We start from the raw sequence: 15,321 nt of genomic DNA on the forward strand, positions 1-15,321 counted from the left end.
GCAAGAACCGGGGAGAACTTGAGTTTAGTCAAGCAACAGTCCTGAAGCTAATTTCAGCAATGAGAGAGAAAAGGGAACATGGACATTCAGTCTCATAAATGTTTAAATTGTCACATACTTTGGGTGTCAATATGACACTCTCAACATGGCGTTGACACAGACGTACGGTAAGGACACTCATGTTGCATTTAATGTTTTATGGTGGGTTTCTCTGGCCACAGTCAGTTGCTCTGAGAGGCAAGACAAAATCTCCAACGAAAAATGTTTGCAGCATAAGGAACCTGATCAACAATTAGTTCAAATATAATATTATTCCTGCGTTAGTTTATGACGGTACAATTCTGCCGTGAATTACTTATCAACCAAATATGAACATGACAAAATAAGCAAGATTTCCCACAGCCCTTGAACGCAATGTAAAAAATGTGTTTCCGAGAATCTAGAGTCTGTGTCTTTGTGTTTCCGCTGTGACCGAACAGGCCACTGTCTCCTGCACTGTGTTGTGCATGTTTTACGGGTCATCCGAACTTTCTCAGCTCTTCTCATGGTTCGCGCTTCACCTCAGATAGCTGCCCTCGTCAGCAGACGGCAGCCTCGGAGCTAACACCCACCGCTCAGAGGAAGTACACAAGTCCATGTTCCCTCCTGCACCTCCGCGAATAGAGCCAGCTCAACATGGTGAGAGTTATGGAGTACCTTCGCTATCTCCAAGACCCTCACCTTGTCGCCCGCTTTCAGCTTATTTGCGGGATACGGGGTACTTTTTCAGAACCTGTTCCTGCCGATAGTTCGACCTCTGACAGCTACAGGTCAGTAGAAAAGGTTCGTTCTCGCAACAACGGGGCTCTCCATCATCACACAGCCGGGGAAACGGGAGATGAACACTTGACCAGTATGGGAGTTCAGAGGAGGACCGCAGATGTAAGTGAGCCTAGAAAACTCAAGCATGACATGGAAGACGCTCCCCTGAACGGGGCTTCTCTGTCCACAGTCGGAGAAAGTGTCGCTGTGCGGGGCAGCACTCTTAAACCCCTCCGCAGAAACTCTCTGACGGGCGAAGCGGGGCAGGAGTTTGTCATCGAGAACCGCTTCTTGTTTTACTTGTTCACCTTCGGGACAGAGTTGGGAAACGAATTGTTTTACATCATCTTTTTTCCCTTCATCATGTGGAATGTGGACGCTTTCGTGAGCAGACGGTTGATCATGGTGTGGGTCTGGGTCATGTACGTGGGACAGTGCACAAAGGATGTAATCGGCTGGCCCCGACCCGCTTCTCCACCTGTGGTGAAAGTGGAAATGTTTTACAACTCTGAGTACAGCATGCCGTCCACCCACGCCATGTCAGGGACAGCCATCCCCTTCTCCCTGTTCTTCATGACCCATGGCCGCTGGGAGGTAATCACTAACACACACCAGGCTACTGCACTGTTGAAAATATGGAGAAGTGGTTAGGATTCATTTCCTCCTGGCCACAAGTATTATTTACAAATGAAGTTGCATTAGATTAGAGCATCAGCAGGGCCGGCTCAGTGTCGTTTGAGGCCGTAAGTGCAGTTTGAATTGGGGCCTCACCAATCAGCTTTATAAGCATTGAACCACAGAGTAAATAACAATTATGATCTATGCACAGGGTCACAGCTGAACAGAAATGATTCAAATATATTTAAACTATGATTCTGTTATACTATTTTCTTTTTCAGAGAGGACAAAAGTATCCCTTCCAATTTACATGCATTTTCTGTACTTTGGCATACAGGCCAATGCGCATTTAAATTTACATGTGGCGGTTTACTCATCATTTTAGTTCTAATTATTATTTTTGAGCATTTGTGTTACTGTTTAAACAGTAAAGTCTTAAAATCATAAAAAACATTTTTTTATGCTCTTTGGATTAAATAACACTGAATAGAGTCAGATTTCTGTTTATTTAAGCAAGTTTTAGTGCTTTGTAGTTTGTTACTGTCCACAGAAAAAGTTTGCATGATTGTCGATGGTAAAGAATTTGGGCATATTTAGTCAGTCGGTTTGACCAGAAAAGCCCTTTACGGTCCATCTACCATTGCCCAAACAAAAGGTAGCAGAACAGTTCACATCAGAGAGCAGGACGTCAAAGTCAGTTTCATTTTGGAAAATCTCAAGAATGATAGTCTGTAGATATTAATGCACAAACCAAGAGTTTTTTTTTTTTTTTTTTTTGTAGACTTTTGTTCTTTACGTTTTGGGTTGAGGCATTGCATGTTTAAATACTTGTTCCCTCTGAGTTTGAATGCTCTCCAGCTGAAAGGACATTTGCTCTTACTTTTTTATTTTCAAACAGTTATGATGCATAACTGTGGCATCAAGGTGTTTTCACAATGAGCACATAATTGGCACCTAATAATAGTTGGAACTATGACCCCAATCATAGAGGAGTTGAAAAGGATCCTTCATGGAGGCAGCGAGAAGGAGGAAGTTCAAACCATGTCTTCCATCAAGCATGATGAGAAAGGATCATATTCTCAACTCTACCATCTCTCTGTTTACATTCTGACCATGTGGTCTGACAGAGTCTGAAAGAGGAGCAGCAAAAGCAAAGGAAGTGGATTATCAGAGCTGGAAATAACTGAAATAAATGATAACATGTTACTGTAGAATATCATCTCTGCTGCCCAGAAACTGAGCTGTGTCATGACTGAACTACAACTAAATGAAATGGAAAATAACTTCAAAACTAACTAAACAAGGAAATGTAGAAAAAAGTTAAATTTACAGAACCATAATTGCATCACAACATTGTTGTAGAGCAGAGTAGACCCACACTTTAGTGAGGAGGACAGGTCACTGTCTCAGACCACCACTTATATCATATTTACAAAAATATGAGGGGTGTACTCTGCTACTGCAAGCTGCTAAGTTGTTTCAACCAGTCTGTTTTCTGTTGTCTGTTTCACATCTGTATTCTTGACCATGTTTTTCTTGTAAAAGTCATTTTAAGTCTCAATGGGATTACTTGGGGAAAGGAAAAGGTGAAAAAAAACTTATTTCTTAAAATATTTTCCCATTAATGTTTTGAATATTTTCCATAGGGAATGTTTTCTCTCAGGAAGTGATGAGTATTTAATCAGGATGCAACTGAGAGGGTGAACTATTCATGAGGACATTTGAGTCCAGGATACATTAGAAGTTAATCAGACAGTGTAGCGTTTTACAATGCTCATTTAACTGACAGTTGGCAATTGAAAGCACAAACAGTTGTTTGGTGATTTATTAGAAATATAAACTTGTGACATTCAGCTTGACTTAAGGCACAACTTACAAAAGGTTCTGTTTCAGGTATCAGATGACCAAGTTTGATAATCACTCTTAATTTGTTGACAAATAAATACTTATGGAAATTGTTCATGTTGTCAACAATTTCCTTATTCACAACTCCATAATAATGATAGTAAGGATAAATGATTATACTGGAAAATAAACAGCTAGCAGTGACAGAATTCTCTCAAAAATATTAGTTTAGATTAAATAACTCAGTTTATGTCAGCAAAAGATTTCCCAAAATTTAATTAATTAAAATCAGAATGAAGTCCTTATGCTCAAAAAATACCTCCCATAAATATTTCCCAGCTGCTGGCTTTAAGTTTCGATCCAAAATGAAAAATCCAAATGGCAAAGTGCTCCCGAGAAGATAAGAAAAAAATAGTGGTGCCACAAAAAACAGCCAAAATGAAATAGTTCAGAATTTCATAGAGCTTAGTTTTCTCCCCTGTGTGGCATCCTCGGTCACCGGGTGGCGTTTACGTGGAAGCCAGACTCCCTAACGGTTTCAATCTGTGGTGCTGGGATGAATGCTGTAAGATCCCTTTTATGTTTTTTTTTTTTTTGTGCTTTTTTTTCCATTTAAGGTTTGATTAACTTCCTCAAGGGGACTCTTCCCGCTGCGTGGACCTGATCGTGTGCGTCACACATGTTGAGCTGCTGCTCTGCAACAGACACACCCCTTTTTAACTGTTGACATCAGTCACACCTGAAACTATCCATGATGCTGCCTAAAATCAGTTTTAAACAGCATTCTACTTTCAGCCATTCACACACTGATGGTGGAAAGATCCTGGATTGTAGCCACAGCTGACCTGGGGCAGTCTGATAGAAGTGAGGCTTCCATGCATAGGAGCAGAGATCAAGCTAACAACCACTACCACTGTAGTCCTAGTGAGCTAAGTGACAACTGCTAGCAACAGCAAAGTTGCTTCCCTTGGCCCACTGGGAGCTCATATATGCTTCAAAAACAATCTGATGGCAAGCTGGGAAAAAAACATTGCCTTCAAGTTGTGCTTTAAGGATTTACCCTGTCAGCAAAGACATTGTAGCTTAAAATAGCACCTCTAGACATGTAGCAGCATAGATGTCCCAAATGCTAATGTTAGCGTTCACAGTCCACATTTCTTAATTATTTTATCAGACGTTTGCAATTGGGATCAATTAATTGCAGACCCTGCATTTAATTAAAACATTTTAATTGAGTCTCACCATCAATAAAACAGAATTGAGAATAATGTACTGTACAGTAAGGGTAACATTACAACAAAAAATGCTGTAGCGTTATTAAAATAGCATACTCTGATCAAAAGCAGTGACTTGATTGAAGGAATTTTAATTGAAGCTCAATTAAAATCTCCAAACCATATTCACTGATAAACATCAAGCTTTTTGAGTGTCCATGAAACACATTGTCTGATGAAGGCAGTGAAAGTACAGCGAAGCCATTTCAACAACCAAAGACCATAAACTGTTAAACGTAGCTGTACTTTGAACTTTATAATTGCACAAGGAGTCATTGTTCAAATTGTTTTTCCCCTAACTCCATGCAGAAAGATACTAAAAGAGCAGTCTGACCTCCAACAGCCTAACAGCCAATGCTATGCTGTTAGGCAAAAATTTAGGGTTTGATAGTTTTCATGTAAGGTTTACTGGCATACTGACTGTAACAGTCTGTTTACTCTATTACATGTTTCTTTTGTTTTATTGCTTCGGCACAGCAAACATTCATGTCTCATAATTTAGACACTGGAATCTTTACACAATCCATTAGTAAAACATTTAAGCCAAGCATTGATATGAGTTCTTTCTAACACCCAGTCAGTCAGTATGAAATTCTTGCATCACAGAATCACATGAAAAAAGTATAACCCTATTGAGTTGTTTAAAAGAAATGCATCAAATACATATTATAGTTTTTTTCATTAATCTCAGAAAAATACGATGAGTTCCTTTTAGATAAACAAAAGCCTTTGTCTTCCTCAAACAAATAATATTAAGACAAATATAAATATAAAGTGACTAAAAAATTTTATACAAGAAAATATCTTATGATTTTATACCAGCTTTATTTTAACAGTGACACATAGAATATCAAAACAAAAACTGGGAAAATTGTATAAAATGAGGGAAAATGCATTTTATTGAAAGAAATAAGTATTTGACCCCCTCCCCTCCATACCCCCAGTGAAACATAATTTAATATTTGGTGACAAAACCCTTGACAGTAGTCAATTTTTTTATAAGATGTGCACACACTTCAGGAGTAATTTTGGCCCACTCCTCTCTGCAGATCATCTCATAATCATTGAGGTTTTTAGGCCTGCTTTTGGAAATGCAAAGCTTCAGCTCTCTCCATAGATTTTCAATTGGATTTTGGTCCCTATGCTCCAGATGTTGGAGTGTCATAGAGTCTGTTGACAGGTGGCCTTTTACATAGGTGACAATTTGGGACAGGTGTCTCTAATGCAGGTAATGACTTCACGGAGATTAGGGTGTGTCAGTGGTCTGTGGGAGCCAACATTGGTTGGTTGGTAGGGGATCAAATACTTATTTCCCTCAATGAAAGGCAAATTATTTTGTTTTTAAATATTACTTAATTTTCTAGATTTTCTTTTTGATATTCTCTCTCACACTGTTAAAATGAAGCCACCTTAAAAATCATAGGCTTTTAAATTATTTGTCAGAGTAACCTTTCAGAATCAGTGGGGGGATCAAATACTTCCTCCACTCCAAGTTACAACACTCTAACCCTGAATAATTTTATTGTCTTTGGTGCCATTACTTCAGTGACACACTTCCTGTCTCCATTATGACATCAAACTGAAGAGATATTTGTCAGATCTTTAATGTATTGTGGTGTTAAGCCGTTCAGTGATTTATAAACTAGCAACAGTATCTTGCAGTGTATTCTCTCAGTGGATGTCTTCCTGGTTTTAGTCAGAACACCAGCAGCAGCATTCTGGATCAACTGCAGCTGTCTGCATTTTTTTAGGCAGACCTGTGAATAAACTGTTGCTACTAAAGGTGGATGAGTTTCTCTAGATCTTGCTGTCACCACAGCAATCCAATGGTGGTGCTGTGGTGACATTTTAGGGGATGTGGAGACTTCTTGTAGCATACTGCTTTGTGCTTTCTGGGTGAACATGTTTGGACGGCCAGACCTTGGTGTGTTGGCATTTGTTTGGCATCTCCTCCACTTGTGGACTACTTTTTGTTATAGCCAAATGCCTGATTTCAAATCTTTACCAGACTCTTTTCCAGTTCTTTCTAAAGGATTAAGAAAGCTCTTTGTTTATTTTCATTTCAGCAGTCAGGTGCAGAAAACTAAAACTGAGGTTTTAGACTAAGGAATGATGTTCTATTCCTGCTGTCTAGTTTTAGCCATTTTCATTGTTGCCACAGGGAAACAATTAAACTTAAATTTTACACCTATCATGGTAGGAAAATAAAGACATTTTCTTCACTGAATAAATGTTGTCTATTAAAGGTTGGACACATTTTTCAGTGTAAGAATACAATGGGAATTTATTCAAAATTGCCAGGATATGTGTATACTGGCAATTTTTCTGAAGTTTGTCATTTTTCAGAGAATATGAATGATAAAACAAAAATAGGTCTTTCCTTCATGTTAGTATTTTGTTGAAGCCATTCATTATCCAACAATATAACTTTTTAAAAGAATGACTAAATAAAACACTACTGTAATAACCCTCCTTTGCCGCTTCTCCCACCATACAGGCAGTGAAATCAAACAATGTTTGGAACATTAAGGCTGGCCTTGAGAATCCTTCATCTTCCATTTTTATTCTTAAGTAAATCCCAACCAGTTTTAGTGAATATGTCTATTTCCTTTTCTTTTTAATTAGAGGTTGAAAACTTCTCATTGATGTTTTGAATTACTTGAGCATCTTTTCATGTTCTTTTCTGGTTCTATGAAGTCCAGTTACCCTTGCGCAATTATTTTTGTCTTTGTTGTGGTTTTGAATGCAATAACATCAGTGCATTCCTGCAAAGAACTTTGAGACATACTAATTACAAGAAATAGATCATGGATGAGGATGGGTTTAAGGATATTCAAACCCATATGCATCTACTTGTGTGCGTCTCATGGCCAAAACATCTGGTTATATAAACTTTTTATCAGGGTGATTTGGGTAACAGGAAACGCCATTATTGGATAAGGATGTTCCCATTTGAAGTGTGCCTCCTCTCATCTCTGCAGTACCCTTACACCCTCGGTTTCAGCTTGGCTCTCTGTTGGTGTCTATTGGTCTGCTCCAGCCGGATCTACATGGGGATGCACTCAGTACTGGTATGTCTCACACACAGTCTCAAACATGGTGCCAACTTTGACACTTCCAGCCCTAAGTAAAGTTGAAGAATTATTAACAGTGTTTATAATAAATGCTAACCATTAATCATTAGCCGATGCCTCATGCCATAACTGAACATGCTTATGGAGATGCAAAATGCCAATATTATTAAGCATTTTCTTGTGATAATGGTGCAAAGAAAGATTTTACATAAAATCAAACAGACAAACCGACAAACTCAACTGAAGAAAAACTGACAAACATAACTGACAACATAAATTACTAATAAATAATATCACATAATTACCTGTAATAAATGGTCAACACAAATTAGCACATTGAGCTGTTCTACTGGTCCACCAGTTCTCCACATACTGTAATAAAACTCCACGTCAGTCTTTGAGCACACCCACTATGACTGTTCAGAAAAGAACTGGGTTTGGTGACTTACCACAGTAGAGTGCTGAACAGACCGTGGAATTTACGGTTTATCTTCCTATTTATAGGCAACCAGTAGGGGGCGCCAAAAACCATTCATCACATGGTAATTAAAAAACATATTTTAGCAAGAATTTCATCTATATCTATTACCCGTTACACATACTCCTATCACTAACATTGAAGACACTTTTCCATCAGCACTTTGCGCCAGTTAATGTGTTCCTCATTATTGTGGGTGGGACATGAGCAGCAGCTGTGGTCAACACTCTGCTGATGTTAACACTCAGCAATGAGAGCTAGGTTCTTGTTCTGAAGGACTCAAATAGATATTTCATTTTGTCTAATTGAAATTTAGTGATGGCCAAACATCATAACTGAACATGTAAATATAATGACATTCTTTCTTTCTTTTTTAAAATGTGCAACCTTTTGGATTCAGATAAGGCAGTCAAGATGTAAACCAATAGCCACGCATGAAATTATTAGTATTTTTTAAATCCACGTTAAAATTAAAATTCACATCACAAGTTAATATTATGTATTTTTGGTGTTTTATACTATCGGCGCAAAACTGCTGCGCCATCAGAAAGCTGACCACAGCTGTAGCGTTTCTCTCGTCTTTATCGCTGTCCGTTTTTCAGAGATGAGCTGCTAGCAACACTGCTAATTCACTGTCATTCTGCTGCTAAACTTACTGCATGTCTTTCAGGTGGTGCTCCTGATTAAACTCATAATTAAACTCCTCATACTGAGCAGCTATTTGACGGCATATCCGTGATCCTCAACTAAACTAAATGATGTTTGGATTTTTCAGTGATATAAATCACAAGCTAATCAACAGCTGTCATTCAAATGGCTTTGGTGTCATACCCTGCTGGTGCTGCTAGTATTGTTCCCATAGTAGGTATTGAAATCTTAGAACAGCTGGGCAGAACTGCACCGGATCTGCTAATGGAAAATGAATCTGGCCGGGGTGAACCGGGACCGAACCGGTTAGAGGCGGTGTAGTAGAAAAGCGCCATTGACTCAGATTGTAATCACTTCTGATTCTTTTGGTCTCTAAGAACTCTGACACATAAAAGAGAAAACATGTGCTACAGGTTCTTCAACAGCTGTAGTAGCTTTTTAATAAAACAGAAAATGATTTACTAGATTACCAAAGCACATGTTTCTAAGTTTGATTTGACTCTCATGAAAGCCATAAAAGATGCATTACAATAGTTGTTTATGCATTTATAAGCTGAAAACATTGGAAGGTTACTTCATGATTTGGAGGATTTTAGTAGAACTTCTAATCAAGGGGAAAATTTCAGATTCCTAATATTTTTTCTCTGCTTTATGGAGAAAGCAGCATGCCGTGGATTCACAGATTCTGTTTCTGTGCTTCTTCCCTGCAGGACGTCATTGCTGGCATCCTGTACAGCATGCTCATCCTCTTCTTCTTTCTCCCTGCATTGGACACGATTGACAGCTTCAACCTGAGCTGCCGCTATGCTCCGCTGGTCATCGTTTCCATTCCCCTGGCCCTGGCCCTCTTCTCATTCACCCTGGACACCTGGAGCACTTCTCGAGGTGACACGGCTCAGATCCTGGGTGTGGGTGCTGGCGTGGCACTTGCGTCTCATGTAAACCAGCTCCTTGGTTTGATGCCGGATCTGACGGCGGACCAGCTACCTCTCATGGTGCCTACTGTAAGTGGCGGCCTGATGTGTGGCGCTATGCTGCGGTTGGTTCTGGGTGTGATAGTCCTCATTACAATACGGGCTTTGATGAAGGCCGTCACCATCCCACTGGTGTGCTGGCTATTCAGGGTGCCCAGCTCAGACGTGAGGAAGGCCCGGCAGCACATGGAGGTAGAACTCCCGTACCGCTACATTGTTTATGGGACCATGGGCTTCAGTGTGCTCTTCTTGGTTCCACTGCTCTTCACCTATGTGGAGAACTCATAAAAGGATGTTGCTTCAGTGCACGTTTAGTCTCCAGCCAGGAATTGGAGAACCAGCGTTTCAATACTGTTTTTGCATGTAAACTAGTGTTTTTTCCATGTAAACAAGAGTTTTTGCTCTTCAACAGGAGGTTTTGGGCCAGAACTGACTCAGATGCATTAAAGCCTGAACACTGAACTCCTTCCTCACTTTCTTAACCTTTCTGCTCTTTTTTTAAACAGACTCAGGTTAGCTCTGGAGCAGGATGAGGGCAAGGGAGTATTTCCTTTAAGTGGCACTGTCTTTTATAAGATTAACCTGTGGAAAGACAAACCTATTTATGTTGGTGTGACTTACATTAAATATCCATTCCATTGCCTTTTTAAAGACAGTTCAAGAATTTTAATGAGGTTTTGCTAAAAGGTTATAAGCAGGTAATATCTAACCTGCAGTCGATTGCCTGTAGCAAGTGCTTTCATAGTCATATTGACCATTCAAAGTGCTTCAACATTACAGTCACTGTCTCCTTGCAGCATTCCCTCATTAACACACCCAACACTGGATCAGTAGGTAACTTGGGGTGAAGTGCTTTCTCCTGGGGTCCCGTTGGGGGAACTGTCCTCAAATACAAGCATACAGTCCTAACATTAGGCACTATGATTAGATCAAATGCAGACCATGCAGCTTAGCCATGTTTATTTTAACACCTTGTATAATCAAGTATGAATGCATTCAGCATTCTCACTTAAGATTGTGTTTCTCTTTATTATTATTTTTCAATGTTCCATAAATTTTTCAGCTCTCAACTAATTCTGCACTTACCTAATTCTGCCATATGAATTTCAGCAATTCATAGATCAAAACGTTCTGCTTCTTCTGGAGCATTGTGCGATGACCTTTGGTTATTTCAACAATAATATTTTTTTAATTACAATTACAATTTTTTTGCAGATTTCAACCCCTTTGAAATGCATTGGAATTCTGAAGAATTCCACAAAATTCTGTAAAAACCTTTGCTCTTTTATGGGTCACAACTTCTGCCTATTTCAATTTAAAAGCTCCAGTCAACTTTTAAGCAAGACACAATATGTTGAAATATCTTCAGATGATCCAGCTTTCTGATACCGCTTGTGCTTTTTCTAAAGTTCCAATTTAAGTTTCATGCAGATTTTTGGCCATTGACAAAACTTGGCCAAATGGGGGAATTTTCCTGCCATAATTCAAGAGCAGACATTTTTATTCTGAAAGCAAGATTTCATGACTTTTGTTCTCAAAACGTGTGACACTTTTCTTACATTTTCATTTGGAAAGCAGGACTTCATGTCTTTCTTAAAACTTTCAATGACTGTTCTCACAATGTCTCCTTGCGCTCACACTTAGTCTCTGCTTGGAGCAAATCTTCGCTTGCAAAACTCTCTGCTCACCTGGTGAAATTTTCCTGCCATAATTCAAGAGCACACATATTCAGTCAGAAAACAGGATTTCATGTCTTTTGTTCTCAAAACTTTTAATACTTTTGCTTACATTTTCATTTGGAAAGCAGGACTTCATGTCTTACTTCTTAAAAGTTGTAACTCTTATACTCAAAAGAAGAGTTACAACTCTTATACTCCTCGCACTCACACTTAGTCTCTGCTCGGATTCTCAGCTTGCTTAAGAAACATGGAACTGCCTTTTGGCATAGTCTCCTAGCAACTTCTCAGCCAATAGAATAAAAGTGTTGTACTGGGTGTGTTTGTTTCCTTCTAGCAGGTGGACCTATGTGGCTACTATTGATTGTAGCAACCTGCGCTACCCACAGGATGTAGGGAGAAACAACGACGTCAGCTTTCTGCTCCATGTTACACTAAACATCCGGTGGGAGTGTGCTACTGATCGCCAACAGCTACTGATCTTAGACAGGATTTTGTTCACCAAAGGCAATATAGTCACAACATGATTTCTGTCATCTATCTTTACACTACTGCATCTGATGCTTTGCATTGCACTTGGTGATGTTTGGCTTGGATGCAGCTGCTCCACCATGGAAATCCATTCCATGAAGCTCTCTGCCCACTGCTTTTTGAGCTAATCTGAAGGCCACATGAAGTTTGGAGGTCTGTATGACTAACTGCAGAAAGTTGGTGACTATATTGGTTATACTTGGTGACTATACTCTTTGCACTATATGCTTCAGCATCTGCTGACCCCGCTCCGTCGGTTTACGTGACCTACCACTTGGTGGCTGAGTTGCTGTTGTTCCCAAACACTTCCACTTTCTTATAATACAGCTGACAGTTGACTATGGAATATTTAGGAGCGAGAAAATTTCACCACTGGATTTGTTGCACAGGTGTCACCCTATCACAGTTCCACACTGGAATTGACTGAGCTCTTGAGAGTGAACCATTCTGTTTGTGAAAACAGTTCTGCATGCCTAGGTGTTTCATTTTATACACCTGTGGCCATAGAAGTGACTGGAACACCTGACTCCCATAATTTGGATGGTTGAGTAAATACTTTTGACAATATAGTATATGTTCTTCAAGGATTGTGAGTTTGATCCCAGACCATGTCGGTTTTTGTTTGGTTTGTTTAGATTGTGCTTTACAATTATTTAAACAAACCAAACAAAAAACATGCTTTTTTTTTTCAAAAGGAGCATGTGAAGCACAATCTAAACAGATTTTCACTATATTTAGATTTCTGATAATGCCATAAAAACATCCTTCATCCTCTGGGTCCAACTACTGTAGATTTACACTAAATGAAACCCCCCAAATCATCTACTGTAGGTAAGATATTGACTTTTAACAGAACCTCACATTAAAAATACTGAACTGTCCCTTTAATACCCCACCCTTCTCCCCCCTGACTCTGTAAAGCTAAATTATCTTGCATGTCTTACAGAACCTTACATTAAAAATACTGAACTGTCCCTGGTATATATGACACTGATATATTTAAGGTTCCCTTTAATTGCACATGTGCAGCGGAATCCACCATACAAACTACTGAAGGTCTTTTCCTATATTTTTGGCTTTTATAGACAACAACCTTCCAGTTTGTCACTCTGAGGTAAACTGTTGCTTTTCCTCCAACACAGTGAAATGTTTTTCCTTTGCAGTTCACTCCTTCGCCAAGTTTTCCCTTACATCATTACCACTTTGTCCCTTCCTTCTTCTACGACATGTCCTTCAACTAATTATTTTCTAAGTACTTTACATTTTCATATCAGTTTATTTAACTTAAACACTTCTCCTGAATTTAAATTCAGTTATGTGTGTAATTCAACTGAACACATTCATGAGCCGCCACATTTTCTGAAGAGATGTAAGAGGCTCTGAAAATAAACTTCAGATTTCATATTTTAGGAATATACAGAAAAACTGACCAATATGTAAAAAGATTTAGTTGTTGAAAGTTTGACTCAAACCAAAATGAAAATAGCAAACTAAATTCTGCCTAAAAAAATCTAATTAATTATGTTTTGGTGATATATTTGAGTATTATTTGAGTGATATGAAGTAATTTTCTTCCAGTAGGTCAGTCAAAGTGACCAATTTAGCAGATGGGGTGCGTTCTTTGACACATTGCTCCTTTTGTACCTCATAAAGCAGGTATGAATGGCACAGAAGTGCAATAGTATGAAATGGCAAAGGGGTGAGCTGAGCAGCACCTAGATATGCAGACAGGGACAGAAAAGGTTTGGAATGTCTTCGTTTTCATATTTGGCATTTTGATGATTGCTTTTTGCTTTTTCCTGTTTGTGTGAACTCTCATGTCCTGTTTAGATCATTTGTGATGAAATACATATCCTGCTAGTATTGAAGATTGGTTCTTCCACAGCTTGAATATAAACTTCTATTTCAAATATGAAGAGGGACATTTGTACAGAAATATTACTATGTCTGTTTTTCTTTTTCTTTTTTTGTATGGCCACAGTCAGTTCAACGTGAAAATATAACCTATGCTTACAGGATTTGAGTATGCCACACTGCAAGCTCAGCTAATATTTTTTAATAAAATTATTTAGTTATCAAGGCACAACCCAAAACATTTTTGAAATATACTGAGCAGACTATCTTACAGAAAGTTTTTAATAATATATTTCCTAAATTTTTAAATCTTATTAGAATGTTTGATCTTTTATTCTGCTTTGCACTGTTTGTTTTTAAATCAATAAAACATTCCTGTCATTGAATGTCATTTTGGGTTTTCCATGTACATTTATAAAGCTCCCAGATAAACATGTCCTGGGGTGATTTTAGTATTTTTTGTTTTTCAATAAAATGTTTTGAAAAATAAAAATATGTTTTTCCTAGCTTCATTACATACAGTAGTTTAAGGAAACATCCAGAGCAACCAGAGGGCTGAAGTGTTCCCAGTAGAATGTTTCCATGTCTGTGTCCTTTGTGTTCCAACCAACATCATATTATAAAACTGTGCTATAGTTATACAAATGTTTGTTACAGTTTAGAAAATTATGTTGCAATAATAACGTTTGAAATCATTTACTTAAAATGTGTTTTAACACATCAGTTTATGGTGACGATCATATGTAAATACCCATTAAATTTTCTTGGCTAAAAATAAAATAATAACCTTTATCGTCATTACAGAAACCATGGAATGGAATTACATGCACTATAACGAAACTGGCGATGAGTGGTGTTAAGGATGGAAGGAAGCTCAGTGCTGATGATTCTCTCAAGTGATAAATGGCTCTGGTGGCATTTAATGCTCATATCGGTATTGTGTATGAACTGTTCTTCAGTCTGTTTGTCCTTGTTTTAATGCTTCAGTATCTGCAGCCAGATGGCAACAGTTGGAATAAATTGTGTCAAGGATGTGAGGAGGCTTTTAAAATGTTCCTGTTTTCCCTGAGACAATGGACTCTATGGAGTTCTTCAGGAGATGGCAGAGAGCAATAGTCTTCTGGGTAGATTTTATGATTCTCTGGAGAGTCTTCCTCTGTGCTACTGTGCAGCTGGAGAACCACACACAGACAATAGCAGATGATGCTTTCAAGAGAGCATCAATAGAAGGACACTGTGAGGGATTTACCCCTCCTCAAAAGGTGATGCGTTTGTGCTTCTATATTCCAATTTATTTATTAAGTGTATTTTGTTTGGAGGAAGCAACTGGCTTTGTTTGGTGTTTTTGCTTTAATCATTTTTCTTCTCTTTGAGGTCACCTGGTCAGGTGTTGCCATGGAAGCGCGCCCATGAGCAGTGCTGACAAGGACCTGGTGTTTTAAATCAACCTCAGAATCTGTTGTTTGAGAGGGAAGGGAGATGTTTTTGGATTTAATTTGGGGCCCAGATTGTTTTTGTTTTAGTTTTGAAGTTGTTAGTTGAAATGTA

General features: G+C 38.6%; 1 protein-coding gene and 1 long non-coding RNA gene across 4 annotated transcripts; one reads left to right on the forward strand and one right to left on the reverse strand.

Moving 5' to 3' along the window:
* The first annotated feature begins 433 nt into the window (after nt 1-433).
* LOC129377422 (sphingosine-1-phosphate phosphatase 1-like) lies at nt 434-14,271 on the forward strand. Of its 3 annotated transcripts, XM_055057348.1 has the most exons (4): nt 434-678; nt 770-1,395; nt 7,520-7,609; nt 9,449-14,271. In XM_055057348.1, exons 1-4 carry the CDS (start codon nt 636-638, stop codon nt 9,998-10,000), a joined length of 1,311 nt encoding a protein of 436 aa, XP_054913323.1. In that variant the 5' UTR covers nt 434-635; the 3' UTR covers nt 10,001-14,271. The 3 variants fall into 3 exon arrangements, with proteins under 3 accessions (XP_054913323.1, XP_054913322.1, XP_054913324.1); XM_055057347.1 differs by having other exon boundaries at nt 434-1,395; XM_055057349.1 differs by lacking the exon at nt 7,520-7,609 and having other exon boundaries at nt 434-1,395.
* Nucleotides 7,259-8,088, reverse strand: LOC129377423 (uncharacterized). The gene is made up of 3 exons (XR_008607917.1): nt 8,062-8,088; nt 7,918-7,984; nt 7,259-7,661 (listed from the first exon to the last, which is right to left on the reverse strand). It is a non-coding gene; the product is annotated as an uncharacterized LOC129377423 (long non-coding RNA).
* Nucleotides 14,272-15,321: the final 1,050 nt, after the last annotated feature.

This window comes from Poeciliopsis prolifica, unplaced genomic scaffold (genome assembly GCF_027474105.1).
Source record: "Poeciliopsis prolifica strain line A6 unplaced genomic scaffold, Auburn_PproV2 SCAFFOLD047, whole genome shotgun sequence".
Taxonomy (NCBI): domain Eukaryota; kingdom Metazoa; phylum Chordata; class Actinopteri; order Cyprinodontiformes; family Poeciliidae; genus Poeciliopsis; species Poeciliopsis prolifica.